This window comes from Cololabis saira, chromosome 19 (genome assembly GCF_033807715.1).
Source record: "Cololabis saira isolate AMF1-May2022 chromosome 19, fColSai1.1, whole genome shotgun sequence".
NCBI classification, from domain to species: Eukaryota; Metazoa; Chordata; class Actinopteri; order Beloniformes; family Belonidae; genus Cololabis; species Cololabis saira.
The window spans coordinates 890,550-911,481 of record NC_084605.1 but is presented as its reverse complement, the minus strand read 5'-3'; the positions used below and the strand labels follow the sequence as shown (position 1 = coordinate 911,481).

General features: G+C 41.9%; 1 protein-coding gene across 6 annotated transcripts in view; it reads right to left on the bottom strand.

Moving 5' to 3' along the window:
* atp6v0a1b (ATPase H+ transporting V0 subunit a1b) overlaps nt 1-14,961 on the bottom strand; it is a 47,306-nt gene extending 32,345 nt beyond the window's left edge. For 3 of the 6 annotated variants that reach the window (XM_061709294.1, XM_061709295.1, XM_061709298.1), the window contains exons 1-7: nt 14,892-14,961; nt 11,886-12,038; nt 5,918-5,996; nt 3,236-3,333; nt 2,150-2,278; nt 1,255-1,337; nt 59-185 (exon numbers count right to left, since the gene is read on the bottom strand). In XM_061709294.1, the coding sequence (XP_061565278.1) occupies nt 59-185; nt 1,255-1,337; nt 2,150-2,278; nt 3,236-3,333; nt 5,918-5,996; nt 11,886-12,002 (633 nt within the window). In that variant the 5' untranslated portion in view covers nt 12,003-12,038; nt 14,892-14,961. Of the gene's footprint in view, nt 1-58; nt 186-856; nt 866-1,254; nt 1,338-1,842; nt 1,891-2,149; nt 2,279-3,235; nt 3,334-5,917; nt 5,997-11,796; nt 11,827-11,885; nt 12,039-14,891 lie in introns of those variants that run through there. The other 3 variants (XM_061709296.1, XM_061709297.1, XM_061709299.1) reach the window with 3 other exon arrangements.
* Between the last annotated feature and the right edge of the window lie 5,971 nt (nt 14,962-20,932).

Sequence of the window (20,932 nt, the reverse complement as noted above, 5' to 3'; positions counted from 1 at the left end):
CCCACAATGCACCAGTGTGAGCTAATCCTAACAGAGCGTGGCTACAGGAAGTGCTCACCGTAGCCGGGTCCTCCAGCGGGTCCTCGATCTCCGCCTTCCTCAGGAAGACGTTCCCGCGGCAAACTCTCCACAGCATCCGCTCGAAGGTGGGGATCCTCTCGCGGCCGATCACCCCGGCAACGAACCTGCGGAGAGGGGAGAGGTCAGAGGTCAGAGGTCGTGACCCCGGCCAGGAACCTGCGGACGGGAGACGAGAGATATCTCTGTAGCTGTAAACGACAGTGTAATGAAACCTTGGTAGGTTGTAGTCCACATCGTCCCAAGTCTTTTAATGTTGGATCGAAGTCTCTGCGATATCGTGTTGCCGAGCAACAAGCATCCAAAGTTCCGTTAGCATCAAAATGAGCATAGTTGAATATCTCAAAAACCGTAATAGCTAGCATGATGAGACTGAAATATCTTGTAATACAATGCATCCCGGGTTTTTCACTGTTGTAATGCTGTCTGTACGATAAACCGTTGCCTAGCAACAAGCGTCCAAAATAAAATGGATTTTTTTTTTTTAATTGAAAGTTAAATATCGCAAAAACCGTAATAAGTAGCATGATGTAGTTGTACGGTCCTTTAGGGCCAATCGGGCCGAGTGTTTGAAAGTTTGAACGATGTCTCTACAATAAAGTTTGGCCGAGCAATAAGTGTCTGAATTTTCACCTTTTTTTTGACGGAACCACGACGGCTATGCTAACCGTCACCGCAGTCGTAGCGGCTACGCTAGCTCACCCCAGTCGTAGCAGCTAGGCGGCTACACTAACAGTTACCCTAGTCGTAGCGGCTAGGCGGCTACGCTAACAGTTACCCCAGTCGTAGCGGCTATGCTAACAGTTACCCCAGTCGTAGCGGCTATGCGGCTATGCTAACAGTTACCCCAGTCATAGCGGCTAGGTGGCTACGCTAACAGTTACCCCAGGCGTAGCGGCTAGGCGGTTATGCTAGCTCACCCCAGTCGTAGCGGCTAGGCGGCTATGCTAACAGTTACCCCAGTCGTAGCGGCTACGCTAACAGTTACCCCAGTCGTAGCGGCTATGCGGCTATGCTAACAGTTACCCCAGTCATAGCGGCTAGGTGGCTACGCTAACAGTTACCCCAGGCGTAGCGGCTAGGCGGTTATGCTAGCTCACCCCAGTCGTAGCGGCTAGGCGGCTATGCTAACAGTTACCCCAGTCGTAGCGGCTAGGTGGCTATGCTAACGCTCACCCCAGGCGTAGCGGGGCTCCTCGTCCTCCTTCGTTTCCTTCCATCAGAGCTGAGGATTCTTCCAGAAGGTTTGGATCCTCCATCTGTGGAGACACGTAGTATTAGTACTAATACTCTAGTACTCACGTAGTATTAGTATAAATACTCTAGTACTCATGTAGTACTATTAGAATAAATACTCTAGTACTCACGTAGTAGTATTAGTATAAATACTCTAGTACTCACGTAGTAGTATTAGTATAAATACTCTAGTACTCACGTAGTAGTATTAGTATAAATACTCTAGTACTTTAGTAGTAGTAGTAGTAGTATAAATACTGTAGTACTCACGTAGTAGTATTAGTATAAATACTCTAGTACTCATGTAGTAGTATTAGTATAAATACTCTAGTAATCCATCTGAGTACTCGTACTCCTAAATACTCAAATACACCTAAATACATCTGAATACTCGAGTACAGCTGAATACTCAACCAGTACTCCTGAGGGTGCAGGATGTGCTTCAGCTCCGTCAGCTCTAAATACTCGGGTACAGCTGAATACTTTAGTACTCCTGAGTACACTCGAGTACTCTAAGTACTCGAGTACCTCGTCAAAGAACTGCTGCGTGCGGTGCAGGATGTGCTTCAGCTCCGTCAGCTCTAAACACTACAGTACTACAGTACTCCTGAGTACTCTAGAGTAATCTAGAGTACTTTAGAGTACTCTAGATTACTCTAAATACTCGAGTACCTCGTCAAAGAACTGCTGCGTGCGGTGCAGGATGTGCTTCAGCTCCGTCAGCTCTAAATAATAGATACAGGTGAGTACAGGAGTACTCCTGAGTACTCCAGAGTACTCTAGAGTACTCCTGAGTACTCTAGAGTACTCTAAAGTACTCTAAATACTCGAGTACCTCATCAAAGAACTGCTGCGTGCGGTGCAGGATGTGCTTCAGCTCCGTCAGCTCCAGGAAGTTTTTCTTCAGAGCTTCCTGGTTGGTGTTGATTTCCTTCAGCTCGTTCTCCAGCTTCTCAAAGGAGGCCTGTCAATCAAGGAGAGGGGGCGTGGTTAACGAGGGGGGGCGGGGTTAACGTTCTCCAGCTTCTCAAAGGAGGCCTGTCAATCAAACACCAGGGGGGCGGGGTTAGAGAGGGGGCGGGGTTAACGTTCTCCAGCCTCTCAAAGGAGGCCTGTCAATCAAACACCAGGGGGGCGGGGTTAGAGAGGGGGCGGGGTTAACGTTCTCCAGCCTCTCAAAGGAGGCCTGTCAATCAAAGGGGGGGGGCGGGGTTAGGCTGTCAATTAAAGATGAGGGGGGCGGGGTTAACGTTCTCCAGCCTCTCAAAGGAGGCCTGTCAATCAAACACCAGGGGGGCGGGGTTAGAGCTGTCAATCAAGGAGGGGGCAGGGGTCAGAGAGGGGCGGGGTTAGAGAGGGGGGGCCTGTGAATCACCGGGGGGGGGGGGCGGGGTTGACCTGTTGAGAAAAAAGTCGTAATGTCGAGAAAAAAGTCGAAATGTCGAGAAAAAAGTCGTACTGTCGAGAAAAAAGTCAAAATGTCGAGAAAAAAAAGTCGAAATGTCAAGAAAAAAGTCGTAATGTCGAGAAAAAAAGTCGTGATGTCGAGAAAAAAAGTCGTGATGTCGAGAAAAAAAGTCGTAATGTCGAGAAAAAAGTCGTAATGTCGAGAAAAAAGTCGTAATGTCGAGAAAAAAGTCGTAATGTCGAGAAAAAAGTCAAAATGTTGAGAAAAGTCGCAATGTCGAGAAAAAAGTCGTAATGCTGAGAAAAAAGTCGTAATGTCGAGAAAAAAGTCGTAATGTTGAGAAAAAAGTCGTACTGTTGAGAAAAAAGTCGTACTGTCGAGAAAAAAGTCGTAATGTTGAGAAAAAAGTTGTAATGTTGAAAAAAAGTCGTAATGTTGAGAAAGCCCCCCCAGGTTAACCTGGGGGGGCGGGGTTTACTGTGAGTGACGGTATTGATCCCTGATCGTTTTTACCTCCAGGTCGATCATGTCTCGGGGAAACGGAACCTCCGGGTTTTCTCCGGTGTCCATGAGGGGGAGGGAAGCCTTCCTGATCTCCTTCTCCACGAACCCTGTTAGCATAGCATAGCATTAGCATCAGGGGGAGGGAGGCCTTCCTGATCTCCTTCTCCACGAACCCTGTTAGGGGGTTAGCATTAGCATTAGCACTGATCTCCTTCTCCACGAACCCTGGGGGTAGCATTAGCATAGCGTTAGCATGAGGGGGAGGGAGGCCTTCCTGATCTCCTTCTCCACGAACCCTGGGGGTAGCATTAGCATAGCGTTAGCATGAGGGGGAGGGAGGCCTTCCTGATCTCCTTCTCCACGAACCCTGGGGGTAGCATGAGCATAGCGTTAGCATCAGGGGGAGGGAGGCCTTCCTGATCTCCTTCTCCACGAACCCTGTTAGGGGGTTAGCATTAGCATTAGCACTGATCTCCTTCTCCACCAACCCTGTTAGTGGGGTAGCATTAGCGTTAGCATTGACCTCCTTCTCCCTGTACCGTTAGGGGGTTAGCATTAGCATTGGTCTCCACGAACCCTGGGGATTAGCATTAGCATTAGCACTGATCTCCTTCTCCACAAACCCTGTTAGGGGGTTAGCATTAGCATTGATCTTCTCCACGAACCCTGGGGGTTAGCATTAGCCTTAGCATTGATCTCCTTCTCCACGAACCCTGGGGGTTAGCATTAGCATTAGCATTGATCTCCTCACTGGTCTCTCAGCACAATTGACCACATTTTTACGACCAGAAGTCAGGGGGTAAGGGAGCCCTCCTGCCCCAATGGGATGTTTTTTGCCGGATACACAATGGATTCCTACAAATACTGGAATCCGTTGTGTTTGGTGATTCTGTCTGTCGAGGACGTTGAAGATGCTTCATAATTGGATTTATGATAGCAGGATTTCTCCTGATCGGAGGAGGGGGATTCCTGGTCTACCAACAAAAACGCGTAAGTCGTCGACAGCTGTTCTGGCTCTTTCAGAGCTGCCGGACGTGGCTGAAGGATCAAGCAAGGCGACCAACACTCAGACTTTAACGCTGGGGGAGCAAAGCCGTAAGCTGGATGTGATTCTTGAACAGAATCTCAGGCTGGCAGCGTCTTTGAGCTCATTGGTAAGATGGAGAAGACCTTGGAGAAGTTGGAAGCTCGGCTTGGCGGGAATTGATCACAAATTCGTCTGATTGGAGTCGCCATTGATGAGCCAGAGACTGAAGTGCAGACGGAAAATTACTGAGTCTGTTTTCAATATAATTGTTGATTCTATAATCTGGCCTTGACAGGGCGGTTTTTGGCCGATCGCTCTGGTCACAATCTCCCTGGTGGAATGTAAACAAGGTGACTCTGCCCCCACTAACCCTCCCCTCTCAGGAACATCTGTGGACCTGTTTCAGAACTGACCGAACCGCCTGATAACATCAAGGACATTGGCTGAGAGCAGCTCTGAGCGAAGTTCACAGACTCATCGCTACACACACACACTTACTGATAACCACCTCCCTCAACTTGAACGCCCCCCTGTCCCCCCTATCCCAGTGTTACCCTTGGAAAAACAGGCGCATAATACCATCGTGTCGCCGCCGGTGTATCCGAAGTCAAAGACAGTTTTCTAAACTTCCAATAATAAACCTGATTCGAATTCTGATTAGCACTGATCTCCGTCTCCACGAACCCTGTTCGGGGGTTAGCATTAGCATTAGGATCCCCCGCCGGATCAATCCCGGGAATGTTGCTAGCATTTTGCTAACAAGCTAAAGTCGCGATCGGGTCGCCACGGCCACTTATTAGTATTAATAATAAATACTCAAGTACATCTAAATAAAGATCAATACCAGATCAATACCAGATCAATAACAGATCAATACCAGATCAATAACAGATAAATACCAGATCAATAACTGATCAATACCAGATCAATAACAGATCAATACCAGACCAATACCGGATCAATACATGATCAATACCAGATGTATTCCAGATCAATAACAGATCAATAACAGATCAATACCAGATCAATAACAGATCAATACCAGATCAATACCGGATCAATAACAGATCAATAACAGATCAATACCAGATCAATACCAAATCAATAACAGATCAATACCAGATCAATACATGATCAATAACAGATCAATAACAAATCAATACCAGATCAATACCAGATCAATACAAGATCAATACCGGATCAATACCAGTTCAATAACAGATCAATAACCAGATCAATAACAGATCAATAACCAGATCAATACCAGATCAATAACAGATCAATACCAGATCAATACCGGATCAATACCAGATCAATACCAGATCAATAACCAGATCAATACCAGATCAATAACAGATCAATACCAGATCAATAACAGATCAATACCAGATCAATACAAGATCAATACCGGATCAATACCAGATCAATACAGATCAATAACAGATCAATAACAGATCGATACTTGATCAATACCAGATCAATACCAGATCAATACCAGATCAATACCAGATCAATACCAGATCAATACCAGATCAATACCAGATCAATCACAGATCAATAACAGAACAATAACAGATCAATAACAGATCAATACCAGATCAATAACAGATCAATAACGTATCAATAACAGATCAATACCAGATCAATACCGGATCAATACTCACTCAGTTTCCGATCCATTTCTTCACATCGTCGAACTTCGTTCACGAACTTTCTCTGGAAAACGTTCACGTCCGGATTTAACTGGAGAGAAAAACAGATTTAAAATATCCAGCCGGCCAATCAGGAGAGACCTAACCCCGTCCCCGGCCCATCTAGCCCCGCCCCCTGTCCTAGCCCCGCCCCCAGCTCTAGCCCCGCCCCCAGCTCCAGCCCCGCCCCTAGCCTTTCTAGCCCCGCCCCCTGTCCTAGCCCCGCCCCCAGCTCCTCTAGCCCCAACCCCAGCTTTAGTCCCGCCCCAAAGTCAAAATGTCGAGAAAAAAGTAAAAATGTCGAGAAAAAAGTCGAAATGTCAAGAAAACAGTTAAAATGTTGAGAAAAAAGTTAAAATGTCAAGAAAAAAAAGTCAAAATGTCAAGAAAAAAGTTAAAATGTTGAGAAAAAAAGTCAAAATGTCAAGAAAAAAAGTCATAATGTTGAGAACGAAACGTCAAAATGTTGAGGAAAAAAGTCAAAATGTCAAGAAAAAAAGTAAAAATGTTGAGAAAAAAAGTCAAAATGTCAAGAAAAAAAGTAAAAATGTTGAGAAAAAAAGTCAAAATGTCAAGAAAAAGTTAAAATGTCAAGAAAAAAAGTCGAAATGTCAAGAAAAAAGTCGAAATGTCGAGAAAAAAAGTCTAAATGTTTTAGAAAAAAAGTCGAAATGTCGAGAAAAAAAGTCGAAATGTTTTAGAAAAAAAGTCGAAATGTCGAGAAAAAAAGTCGAAATGTCGAGAAAAAAAGTCGAAATGTCGAGATAAAAGACGAAATGTTGAGCCCCGCCCCCAGCTCTAACCTCTACCAGCTCTAACCTCTACCAGCTCTAACCTCTACCAGCTCTAACCTCTACCAGCTCTAACCTCTACCAGCTCTAACCTCTACCAGCTCTAACCTCTACCAGCTCTAACCTCTACCAGCTCTAACCTCTACCAGCTCTAACCTCTACCAGCTCTAACCTCTACCAGCTCTAACCTCTACCAGCTCTAACCTCTACCAGCTCTAACCTCTACCAGCTCTAGTCTCTACCAGCTCTAACCTCTACCAGCTCTAACCTCTACCAGCTCTAGTCTCTACCAGCTCTAGTCTCTACCAGCTCTAACCTCTACCAGCTCTAACCTCTACCAGCTCTAACCTCTACCAGCTCTAACCTCTACCAGCTCTAACCTCTACCAGCTCTAACCTCTACCAGCTCTAGTCTCTACCAGCTCTAGTCTCTACCAGCTCTAACCTCTACCAGCTCTAGTCTCTACCAGCTCTAACCTCTACCAGCTCTAACCTCTACCAGCTCTAGTCTCTACCAGCTCTAGTCTCTACCAGCTCTAACCTCTACCAGCTCTAGTCTCTACCAGCTCTAACCTCTACCAGCTCTAACCTCTACCAGCTCTAACCTCTACCAGCTCTAACCTCTACCAGCTCTAGTCTCTACCAGCTCTAACCTCTACCAGCTCTAGTCTCTACCAGCTCTAACCTCTACCAGCTCTAACCTCTACCAGCTCTAACCTCTACCAGCTCTAACCTCTACCAGCTCTAGTCTCTACCAGCTCTAGTCTCTACCAGCTCTAACCTCTACCAGCTCTAACCTCTACCAGCTCTAGTCTCTACCAGCTCTAACCTCTACCAGCTCTAACCTCTACCAGCTCTAGTCTCTACCAGCTCTAACCTCTACCAGCTCTAACCTCTACCAGCTCTAACCTCTACCAGCTCTAGTCTCTACCAGCTCTAGTCTCTACCAGCTCTAGTCTCTACCAGCTCTAGTCTCTACCAGCTCTAACCTCTACCAGCTCTAACCTCTACCAGCTCTAGTCTCTACCAGCTCTAACCTCTACCAGCTCTAGTCTCTACCAGCTCTAACCTCTACCAGCTCTAACCTCTACCAGCTCTAACCTCTACCAGCTCTAACCTCTACCAGCTCTAACCTCTACCAGCTCTAACCTCTACCAGCTCTAACCTCTACCAGCTCTAACCTCTACCAGCTCTAACCTCTACCAGCTCTAACCTCTACCAGCTCTAACCTCTACCAGCTCTAACCTCTACCAGCTCTAGTCTCTACCAGCTCTAACCTCTACCAGCTCTAGTCTCTACCAGCTCTAACCTCTACCAGCTCTAGTCTCTACCAGCTCTAGTCTCTACCAGCTCTAACCTCTACCAGCTCTAGTCTCTACCAGCTCTAACCTCTACCAGCTCTAGTCTCTACCAGCTCTAACCTCTACCAGCTCTAGTCTCTACCAGCTCTAACCTCTACCAGCTCTAACCTCTACCAGCTCTAACCTCTACCAGCTCTAACCTCTACCAGCTCTAGTCTCTACCAGCTCTAACCTCTACCAGCTCTAGTCTCTACCAGCTCTAGTCTCTACCAGCTCTAACCTCTACCAGCTCTAGTCTCTACCAGCTCTAACCTCTACCAGCTCTAGTCTCTACCAGCTCTAACCTCTACCAGCTCTAACCTCTACCAGCTCTAGTCTCTACCAGCTCTAGTCTCTACCAGCTCTAGTCTCTACCAGCTCTAACCTCTACCAGCTCTAACCTCTACCAGCTCTAACCTCTACCAGCTCTAGTCTCTACCAGCTCTAGTCTCTACCAGCTCTAACCTCTACCAGCTCTAACCTCTACCAGCTCTAACCTCTACCAGCTCTAGTCTCTACCAGCTCTAACCTCTACCAGCTCTAACCTCTACCAGCTCTAGTCTCTACCAGCTCTAACCTCTACCAGCTCTAACCTCTACCAGCTCTAGTCTCTACCAGCTCTAACCTCTACCAGCTCTAACCTCTACCAGCTCTAGTCTCTACCAGCTCTAACCTCTACCAGCTCTAACCTCTACCAGCTCTAGTCTCTACCAGCTCTAGTCTCTACCAGCTCTAACCTCTACCAGCTCTAGTCTCTACCAGCTCTAGTCTCTACCAGCTCTAACCTCTACCAGCTCTAACCTCTACCAGCTCTAACCTCTACCAGCTCTAACCTCTACCAGCTCTAGTCTCTACCAGCTCTAGTCTCTACCAGCTCTAACCTCTACCAGCTCTAACCTCTACCAGCTCTAGTCTCTACCAGCTCTAACCTCTACCAGCTCTAACCTCTACCAGCTCTAGTCTCTACCAGCTCTAGTCTCTACCAGCTCTAGTCTCTACCAGCTCTAGTCTCTACCAGCTCTAACCTCTACCAGCTCTAACCTCTACCAGCTCTAACCTCTACCAGCTCTAACCTCTACCAGCTCTAACCTCTACCAGCTCTAACCTCTACCAGCTCTAACCTCTACCAGCTCTAACCTCTACCAGCTCTAACCTCTACCAGCTCTAACCTCTACCAGCTCTAGTCTCTACCAGCTCTAGTCTCTACCAGCTCTAACCTCTACCAGCTCTAGTCTCTACCAGCTCTAGTCTCTACCAGCTCTAGTCTCTACCAGCTCTAACCTCTACCAGCTCTAACCTCTACCAGCTCTAACCTCTACCAGCTCTAACCTCTACCAGCTCTAGTCTCTACCAGCTCTAACCTCTACCAGCTCTAGTCTCTACCAGCTCTAACCTCTACCAGCTCTAACCTCTACCAGCTCTAACCTCTACCAGCTCTAGTCTCTACCAGCTCTAACCTCTACCAGCTCTAGTCTCTACCAGCTCTAGTCTCTACCAGCTCTAACCTCTACCAGCTCTAGTCTCTACCAGCTCTAACCTCTACCAGCTCTAACCTCTACCAGCTCTAACCTCTACCAGCTCTAACCTCTACCAGCTCTAACCTCTACCAGCTCTAACCTCTACCAGCTCTAGTCTCTACCAGCTCTAACCTCTACCAGCTCTAACCTCTACCAGCTCTAACCTCTACCAGCTCTAACCTCTACCAGCTCTAACCTCTACCAGCTCTAACCTCTACCAGCTCTAGTCTCTACCAGCTCTAACCTCTACCAGCTCTAACCTCTACCAGCTCTAACCTCTACCAGCTCTAACCTCTACCAGCTCTAACCTCTACCAGCTCTAACCTCTACCAGCTCTAGTCTCTACCAGCTCTAACCTCTACCAGCTCTAACCTCTACCAGCTCTAACCTCTACCAGCTCTAACCTCTACCAGCTCTAGTCTCTACCAGCTCTAGTCTCTACCAGCTCTAACCTCTACCAGCTCTAACCTCTACCAGCTCTAGTCTCTACCAGCTCTAACCTCTACCAGCTCTAACCTCTACCAGCTCTAACCTCTACCAGCTCTAACCTCTACCAGCTCTAACCTCTACCAGCTCTAACCTCTACCAGCTCTAACCTCTACCAGCTCTAGTCTCTACCAGCTCTAACCTCTACCAGCTCTAACCTCTACCAGCTCTAACCTCTACCAGCTCTAACCTCTACCAGCTCTAGTCTCTACCAGCTCTAACCTCTACCAGCTCTAGTCTCTACCAGCTCTAGTCTCTACCAGCTCTAGTCTCTACCAGCTCTAACCTCTACCAGCTCTAACCTCTACCAGCTCTAGTCTCTACCAGCTCTAACCTCTACCAGCTCTAACCTCTACCAGCTCTAGTCTCTACCAGCTCTAACCTCTACCAGCTCTAACCTCTACCAGCTCTAGTCTCTACCAGCTCTAACCTCTACCAGCTCTAACCTCTACCAGCTCTAACCTCTACCAGCTCTAACCTCTACCAGCTCTAACCTCTACCAGCTCTAACCTCTACCAGCTCTAACCTCTACCAGCTCTAGTCTCTACCAGCTCTAACCTCTACCAGCTCTAACCTCTACCAGCTCTAACCTCTACCAGCTCTAACCTCTACCAGCTCTAACCTCTACCAGCTCTAACCTCTACCAGCTCTAACCTCTACCAGCTCTAACCTCTACCAGCTCTAGTCTCTACCAGCTCTAACCTCTACCAGCTCTAGTCTCTACCAGCTCTAACCTCTACCAGCTCTAACCTCTACCAGCTCTAACCTCTACCAGCTCTAGTCTCTACCAGCTCTAACCTCTACCAGCTCTAACCTCTACCAGCTCTAACCTCTACCAGCTCTAGTCTCTACCAGCTCTAACCTCTACCAGCTCTAGTCTCTACCAGCTCTAACCTCTACCAGCTCTAACCTCTACCAGCTCTAGTCTCTACCAGCTCTAGTCTCTACCAGCTCTAACCTCTACCAGCTCTAACCTCTACCAGCTCTAGTCTCTACCAGCTCTAACCTCTACCAGCTCTAACCTCTACCAGCTCTAACCTCTACCAGCTCTAACCTCTACCAGCTCTAACCTCTACCAGCTCTAGTCTCTACCAGCTCTAGTCTCTACCAGCTCTAACCTCTACCAGCTCTAACCTCTACCAGCTCTAGTCTCTACCAGCTCTAACCTCTACCAGCTCTAACCTCTACCAGCTCTAACCTCTACCAGCTCTAACCTCTACCAGCTCTAACCTCTACCAGCTCTAACCTCTACCAGCTCTAACCTCTACCCCAAAGTCTAAATGTTGAGAAAAAAAGTCAAAATGTTGAGAAAAAAGTTGAAATTTCGAGAAAAAAGTTGAAATTTCGAGAAAAACATTCGAAATTTCAAGATTAATGTTGAAGTAAAATTGAAGTAAAAGAAAAAAGTTGAAATTTCGAGAAAAAAGTCGAAATAACAAGAAAAAAGTTGAAATGTCGAGAAAAAAGTCGAGAAAAAAAGTCAAAATGTGGAAAAAAAAGTTGAAATGTTGAGCCCCGCCCCCGGCCCTTTCCCAGCCCCGCCCCCAGCTCATCTAGCCCCGCCCCCAGCCATTTCCCAGTCCCGCCCCCTCATCTAACCCCGCCCCCTCCCCAACTCTAGCCCCTCCCCCAGCCCCGCCCCCAGCTCCTCTAGTCCCGCCCCCAGCTCTAGCCCCGCCCCCAGCTCTAGCCCCTCCCCCAGCCCCGCCCACCACTCACGTCTCTGAACTGGACCATTCCCAGTTCTCCCAGCTCCTCTAGCCCCGCCCCCAGCTCTAGCCCCTCCCCCAGCCCCGCCCACCACTTACGTCTCTGAACTGGACCATTCCCAGTTCTCCCAGCTCGCTGACGCAGCAGTACGCGGCCTCTGATTGGAGGAACAGCTGGGCCAGAGTCATCTCCTCGGAGCGGAACAGTTCCCCCATGATGACGCCGCCGCCGCCGTGCTAACGCTAGAAACACTGGAAACACACACACACTGATTTAGAACAGTTCCCCCATGATGACACCGCCGCCGCCGTGCTAACGCTAGAAACACTGGAAACACACACACACACACACACACTTTAGAACAGTTCCCCCATGATGACGCCACCGCCGCCGTGCTAACGCTAGAAACACTGGAAACACACACACACACACACACACTTTAGAACAGTTCCCCCATGATGACGCCACCGCCGCCGTGCTAACGCTGGAAACACTGGAAACACACACACACACACACACACTTTAGAACAGTTCCCCCATGATGACGCTGAAACACACACACACACACACACACACACACACACACACTGATTTAGAACAGTTCCCCCATGATGACGCTGCCGCCGTGCTAACGCTGGAAACACTGGAAACACACACACACTGATTTAGAACAGTTCCCCCATGATGACACCGCCACCGCCGAGCTAACGCTAGAAACACTGGAAACACAAAGAACACGGTTACAGGATGGTTACAGAATTAATTATTCAGAATTAAATAATTCAGAATTAAACTATTGTCGAGATTAATGTTGAGGTACAATTTAGAGAAAAAGTTGAGATATCGAGAAAAAAGTCAAAATGTTGAGAAAAAAGTCAAAATGTCGAGAAAAAAGTCAAAATGTCGAGAAAAAAGTCAAAATGTTGAGGAAAAAAGTCAAAATGTATCAATATTTATTTTTAATTAATTAATTGTATTTATTTATTTATTTATTTATTTATTTATTTATTTATTTATTTTTTTTATTTTTTTTTTTCTTTCGGAATAAACCAGCCACTTACTTCGGAATTAAGTTTCATTCAGAATTAGGTGTTTACATGGTCATTTTTACTCATTTTAAATCGGATTTAATTTTAATTCTGAATGAAAGAAGAATTAAACTTCCCACGTAAACGCACTGAAGGTTCCGTCACATCCCATAATAAGTTAGAGGAGGAGTGGGCGGTTCATCCCGTCGTCACGGCGACGGCTCCAGGACTGCAGCATGACGGGTTAAACAGGTGTACTGCGCCTTTAAGAGGCCGGCTGAGGAGCTGTTACCAAGGTTACCAGGGTTAACATGGTTACTGACATCCTTCCCCCAGCTGTCAGGACAGCTGACATTACCGCCTCGCCTTTTTTTATTGAAAGATATATATATATATATATATATATATATATAACTTTCAATAAAAAAAAGCGAGGGATGGGCGGTATGGACTAAAAAATGTATCACGATAATTTCTGGCATTTATCCCGATTAACGATAAAAATGACGATAAAAAAATACCAATTCAACTCCATCTTTGTTTCCTCGTGGTTTTTATTTTCCTCACATTGTAAAAACCATCTTTCCTCCAGCTGTCACCACGGCTGAGTGACGTCACCCCCCCCCACCTGTCCTTCAGGCCTGATGATGCAACATCATGATGTTTCATCATCATGATCCGTTTGTCCGTGCGTGCGTTCTTTCGTGCGTTCTTTCGTGCGTTTTCGACATTTTGACCTTTTTCTCAACGTTTTGCCTTTTTTTTTTACAAAATTTTGACTTTTTCTCTTTCTTTCTTTTTTCTTCCTTTTTTTCTTCTATTTTCCATTTTTCTTCTTTTTTCCGTTTTTTCTGTTTTTATTTCTTTTTTTTCTTCTTTTCCTTTTCTTATCTTTTTTCCTTTTTTTAATCTTTTTTCCTTTTTTCCCTAGTTTTCTTATTTTCTCAGTTTTTTCTTTTTTTTTCCCTTGTTTTTCTCTTTTTTTCTTGTTTTCTTCTTTTTTTCCTTTTTTCTTCCCTTTTTCTTCATGTTCTCTCTCATCAAGTGTGTTAGTGTATAACTGCTACTATAACTGGTACTACTGGTACTATAACTATATACTATATATATATATATTATAACTGATGTCACCGCCCCCCCCAGGTCCGCCATGATGCTGCATCATCATGATGCTGTCATGATGATGACAGCATGATGACAGCATCATATATATATATATATATATATATATATATATATATATATATATATATATATATATATATAAATATACTATAACTGAAGTCACCGCCCCCCCAGGTCCGCCATGATGCTGCATCATGATGATGCGTTCTTTCGTGCGTTTTCAACATTTTGACTTTTTTCACACAATTCTGACTTTTTTCTCCACATTTCGACTTTTTTTTCCTTTCTTTCTATTTTCTTTTTTTCTTCCTTTTTTTCTTCTATTTTCCGTTTTTTCTTCTTTTTTCCGTTTTTTGTCTTTTTATTTCTTTTTTTCTTCTTTTCCTTTTTTTGTCTTTTTTCCTTTTTTTCTTCTTTTTTTTCCTTTTTTTCTTATTTTTCCCTTGTTTTTCTCTTTTTATTAATTTTTTCTTCTTTTTTTCCTTTTTTTTTCTTTTTTTCTTTTTTCCATCAGTGACGTCACGGCCCCCCCCCCTCAGGTGAAGCCTCGCATCAGTGACGTCACCCCCACCTGTCCTTCAGTCCGCCATGATGATGCAACATCATGATGCTGCAGCTTCATCATCACGACCGTCCAAGATAATTAAAATACCTCCCCCATTTTACTGTATTTTATCATTATAATTATTATTATTATAATTATTATGATAATTATTATGGGATGTTAAATTCCAGCTGTTAATCCCTGGTCGAGGCCTGTCCTCTGGGATCAACCTTGCGCATGCGCACTGGCTGCCGGAGGATAACGGGGAACCATCCGCATCAAAAATGATTAACGAGGTTAAAAACAGCGTTTATTAAGAGCAGGAATCGAACCCTCGACCCTGCCCGCTCCCCCCGGATCCCCCCGGGCCTAGCCACATGCTAACGCCCCCCGGAGCAGCCACTAACCTGCTGATGTTCGTCCTTCCTCCGGAGGAAGATGATGGAGATCTGACTCCCGTCAAGCTGCTGCTGTTACTGCACCCGCCGGAAGTACTTCACAATAAGGGCACGCCGCTTCTGCTTCCGGTGTATTACCGTCTTTATTTTATGATTTATCTAGAAAATAGCGAAGTTTCAGACGTAAAACTAAAGTTTCGCAGTTATTATAACGACTAAAGGGAGTAAACATAGTTTATGATTATGATCAGTTATTATTTTGAAAGTAGAAATACAATAGAAACCGGAAGCTTCTATCTCTCTCTCCTCCACACTGCAGCTGAAAAGGGATTTACTTCAGTTTAACAAAAAATATTCATTTATTAATGAAAAATGAATGAAAAAAGAGAACAAAATGAAAAAAGAAGAAAAAAATGAAAAAAGAAAAAAGAAAAGAAGGAAAAAAGAAGAGAAAAAATAAAAAAGAAGAAAAAAATACAAAAATGACAAAAAAGGGAAAAAAGGAAAAAAGAGAAAAAAAGGAAAAAAGAAAAGGAAAAAATAAGAAAAAAGGAAAAAGGAGAAAAAAGGAGAAAAAAGAGAAAAAAAAAGAGAAAAGAAAAAAGAAAAAAAGAAGAAAAAAAGAGAAAAAAGAAGAAAAAAAGAAAGAAAAAAGGGAAAAAAGAAAAAAAGAAAAACGAAAAAAAGAGAAAAAAAGGGAAAAAAGGAAAAAAGAAAAAAAAGAGAAAAGAAAAAAAGAGAAAAGAGAGAAAAAAAACTGAAAAAAAGAGAAAAGAATGAAAAAAAGGAAAAAAGAAAAATAAAGGAAAAAAGAAAAAAGGAAAAAAGAAGAGAAAACTAAAAAAGAAGAAAAAAGAGAAAAAAGGAAAAAAAAGAGAAAAAAGGAAAAAAGAAGGAAAATGTATAATTATGATCAAGTATTATTTTGAAAGTAGAAATAGAATAGAAACCGGAAGCTTCTATCTCTCTCTCCTCCACACTGCAGCTGAAAAGGGATTTACTTCAGTTTAACAAAAAATATTCATTTATTAATGAAAAATGAATGAAAAAAGAGAACAAAATGAAAAAAGAAGAAAAAAATGAAAAAAGAAAAAAGAAAAGAAGGAAAAAAGAAGAGAAAAAATAAAAAAGAAGAAAAAAATACAAAAATGACAAAAAAGGGAAAAAAGGAAAAAAGAGAAAAAAAGGAAAAAAGAAAAGAAGGAAAAAATAAGAAAAAAGGAAAAAGGAGAAAAAAGGAGAAAAAAGAGAAAAAAAAGAGAAAAGAAAAAAGAAAAAAAGAAGAAAAAAAGAGAAAAAAGAAGAAAAAAAGAAAGAAAAAAGGGAAAAAAGAAAAAAAGAAAAACGAAAAAAAGAGAAAAAAAGGGAAAAAAGGAAAAAAGAAAAAAAAAGAGAAAAGAAAAAAAGAGAAAAGAGAGAAAAAAAACTGAAAAAAAGAGAAAAGAATGAAAAAAAGGAAAAAAGAAAAATAAAGGAAAAAAGAAAAAAGGAAAAAAGAAGAGAAAACTAAAAAAGAAGAAAAAAGAGAAAAAAGGAAAAAAAAGAGAAAAAAGGAAAAAAGAAGGAAAATGTATAATTATGATCAAGTATTATTTTGAAAGTAGAAATAGAATAGAAACCGGAAGCTTCTATCTCTCTCTCCTCCACACTGCAGCTGAAACGGGATTTACTTCAATTTAACAAAAAAATATTCATTTATTAATTATTATTTATTGATGAAAGAGAAGGAATAACACGTTTATGAGGCAACAAACCCTTAGATGGACGTTTTACTCCTACCGATTCTGTCTTAAATAACACATTCCCTGACTATGGAGAATTTTTTGTGCCAAAATTAAATAAATAAATACATTTAGTGTAAAAAGACCAGATTTTGTTTAAAAGGACCAGATTTTGTTTAAAAGGACCAGATTTAGTGCAAAAGGACCAGATTTAGTGTAAAAGGATCAGATTTAGTGCAAAAGGATCAGATTTAGTGTAAAAGGACCAGATTTAGTGTAAAAGGACCAGTTTTAGTGTAAAAGGACCAGATTTAGTGTAAAAGGACCAGATTTAGTGTAAAAAGTACCAGATTTAGTGTAAAAGGACCAGATTTAGTGTAAAAGGACCAGTTTTAGTGTAAAAGGACCAGATTTAGTGTAAAAGGACCAGATTTAGTGTAAAAGGACCAGATTTAGTGTAAAATGACCAGATTTAGTGTAAAAGGACCAGATTTAGTGTAAAATGACCAGATTTAGTGTAAAAGGACCAGATTTAGTGTAAAAGGACCAGATTTAGTGTAAAAGGACCAGATTTAGTGTTAAAAGGACCAGATTTAGTGTAAAAGGACCAGATTTAGTGTAAAAGGACCAGATTTAGTGTAAAAAGGACCAGATTTAGTGTAAAAGGACCAGATTTAGTGTAAAAGGACCAGTTTTAGTGAAAAAGGACCAGATTTAGTGTAAAAAGGACCAGATTTAGTGGAAAAAGGACCAGATTTAGTGTAAAAGGACCAGATTTAGTGTAAAAGGACCAGATTTAGTGTAAAAGGACCAGATTTAGTGTAAAAGGACCAGATTTAGTGTAAAAAGGACCAGATTTAGTGTAAAAGGACCAGATTTAGTGTAAAAGGACCAGTTTTAGTGAAAAAGGACCAGATTTAGTGTAAAAGGACCAGATTTAGTGTAAAAAGGACCAGATTTAGTGGAAAAGGACCAGATTTAGTGTAAAAGGACCAGATTTAGTGTAAAAGGACCAGATTTAGTGTAAAAGGACCAGTTTTAGTGAAAAAGGACCAGATTTAGTGTAAAAAGGACCAGATTTAGTGAAAAAGGACCAGATTTAGCGTAAAAGGACAAGATTTAGTGTAAAAGGACCAGATTTAGTGTAAAAGGACCAGATTTAGTTTAAAAGGACCAGATTTAGTGTAAAAAGGACCAGATTTAGTGTAAAAGGACCAGATTTAGTGTAAAAGGACCAGATTTAGTGTAAAACGACCAGATTTAGTGGAAAAGGACCAGATTTAGTGGAAAAGGGACCAGATTTAGTGGAAAAGGACCAGATTTAGTGTAAAACGACCAGATTTAGTGTAAAAGGACCAGATTTAGTGTAAAAGGACCAGATTTAGTGTAAAAGGACCAGTTTTAGTGTAAAAGGACCAGATTTAGTGTAAAAAGGACCAGATTTAGTGGAAAAAGGTCCAGATTTAGTGTAAAAGGACAAGATTTAGTGTAAAAGGACCAGATTTAGTGTAAAAGGACCAGATTTAGTGTAAAAGGACCAGATTTAGTTAAAAAGGACCAGATTTAGTGTAAAAAGGACCAGATTTAGTGTAAAAGGACCAGTTTTAGTGTAAAAGGACCAGATTTAGTGTAAAAGGACCAGATTTAGTGTAAATAGGACCAGATTTAGTGTAAAAGGACCAGATTTAGTGTAAAAGGACCAGATTTAGTGTAAAAGGACCAGATTTAGTGTAAAAGGACCAGATTTAGTGTAAAAAGGTCCAGATTTAGTGTAAAAGGACCAGATTTAGTGTAAAAGGACCAGATTTAGTTAAAAAGGACCAGATTTAGTGTAAAAAGGACCAGATTTAGTGTAAAAAGGACCAGATTTAGTGTAAAAGGACAAGATTTAGTGTAAAAGGACCAGATTTAGTGTAAAAGGACCAGATTTAGTGTAAAAGGACCAGATTTAGTTAAAAAGGACCAGATTTAGTGTAAAAAGGACCAGATTTAGTGTAAAAAGGACCAGATTTAGTGTAAAAGGACCAGATTTAGTGTAAAAGGACCAGATTTAGTGTAAAAGGACCAGATTTAGTGTAAAAAGGTCCAGATTTAGTGTAAAAGGACCAGATTTAGTGTAAAAGGACCAGATTTAGTTAAAAAGGACCAGATTTAGTGTAAAAAGGACCAGATTTAGTGTAAAAAGGACCAGATTTAGTGTAAAAGGACCAGATTTAGTGTAAAACGACCAGATTTAGTGGAAAAAGGACCAGATTTAGTGTAAAAGGACCAGATTTAGTGTAAAAAGGACCAGATTTAGTGTAAAAAGGACCAGATTTAGTGTAAAAGGACCAGATTTAGTGGAAAAGGACCAGATTTAGTGGAAAAGGACCAGATTTAGTGTAAAAGGACCAGATTTAGTGTAAAACGACCAGATTTAGTGGAAAAAGGACCAGATTTAGTGTAAAAGGACCAGATTTAGTGTAAAAGGACCAGATTTAGTGTAAAAGGACAAGATTTAGTGTAAAAGGACCAGATTTAGTGTAAAAGGACCAGATTTAGTGTAAAGGGACCAGATTTAGTGTAAAAGGACCAGATTTAGTGTAAAAAGGACCAGATTTAGTGTAAAAGGACAAGATTTAGTGTAAAAGGACCAGATTTAGTGGAAAAAGGACCAGATTTAGTGTAAAAGGACCAGATTTAGTGGAAAAAGGACCAGATTTAGTGGAAAAAGGACCAGATTTAGTGGAAAAAGGGACCAGATTTAGTGGAAAAAGGACCAGATTTAGTGGAAAAGGACCAGATTTAGTGTAAAAGGACCAGATTTAGTGTAAAAGGACCAGATTTAGTGTAAAAGGACCAGATTTAGTGTAAAGGGACCAGATTTAGTGTAAAAGGACCAGATTTAGTGTAAAAGGACCAGATCTAGTGTAAAAAGGACCAGATTTAGTGAAAAAGGACCAGATTTAGTGTAAAAGGACCAGATTTAGTGTAAAAGGACCAGATTTAGTGTAAAAGGACCAGATTTAGTGTAAAAGGACCAGATTTAGTGTAAAAGGACAAGATTTAGTGTAAAAGGACCAGATTTAGTGTAAAAGGAACAGATTTAGTGTAAAAGGACCAGATTTAGTGTAAAAGGACCAGATTTAGTGTAAAAGGACCAGATTTAGTGTAAAAGGACAAGATTTAGTGTAAAAGGACCAGATTTAGTGTAAAAGGACCAGATTTAGTGTAAAAGGACAAGATTTAGTGTAAAAGGACCAGATTTAGTGTAAAAGGAACAGATTTAGTGTAAAAGGAACAGATTTAGTGTAAAAGGACCAGATTTAGTGTAAAAGGACCAGATTTAGTGTAAAAGGACCAGATTTAGTGTAAAAAGGACCAGATTTAGTGTAAAAGGACCAGATTTAGTGTAAAAGGACCAGTTTTAGTGAAAAAGGACCAGATTTAGTGTAAAAGGACCAGATTTAGTGTAAAAGGACCAGATTTAGTGTAAAAGGACCAGATTTAGTGTAAAAGGACCAGATCTAGTGTAAAAAGGACCAGATTTAGTGAAAAAGGACCAGATTTAGTGGAAAAGGACCAGATTTAGTTTAAAAGGACCAGATTTAGTGGAAAAGGACCAGATTTAGTGTAAAAGGACCAGATTTAGTGGAAAAAGGACCAGATTTAGTGTAAAAGGACCAGATTTAGTGTAAAAAGGACCAGATTTAGTGTAAAAAGGACCAGATTTAGTGTAAAAAGGACCAGATTTAGTGTAAAAGGACCAGATTTAGTGTAAAAGGACCAGATTTAGTGGAAAAAGGACCAGATTTAGTGTAAAAGGACCAGATTTAGTGTAAAAGGACCAGATTTAGTGTAAAAGGACCAGATTTAGTGTAAAAGGACCAGATTTAGTGTAAAAGGACAAGATTTAGTGTAAAAGGACCAGATTTAGTGTAAAGGGACCAGATTTAGTGTAAAAGGACCAGATTTAGTGTAAAAGGACCAGATTTAGTGTAAAAAGGACCAGATTTAGTGAAAAAGGACCAGATTTAGCGTAAAAGGACAAGATTTAGTGTAAAAGGACCAGATTTAGTGTAAAAGGACCAGATTTAGTTTAAAAGGACCAGATTTAGTGTAAAAAGGACCAGATTTAGTGTAAAAGGACCAGATTTAGTGTAAAAGGACCAGATTTAGTGTAAAACGACCAGATTTAGTGGAAAAGGACCAGATTTAGTGGAAAAGGGACCAGATTTAGTGGAAAAGGACCAGATTTAGTGTAAAACGACCAGATTTAGTGGAAAAAGGACCAGATTTAGTGGAAAAGGGACCAGATTTAGTGGAAAAGGACCAGATTTAGTGTAAAAC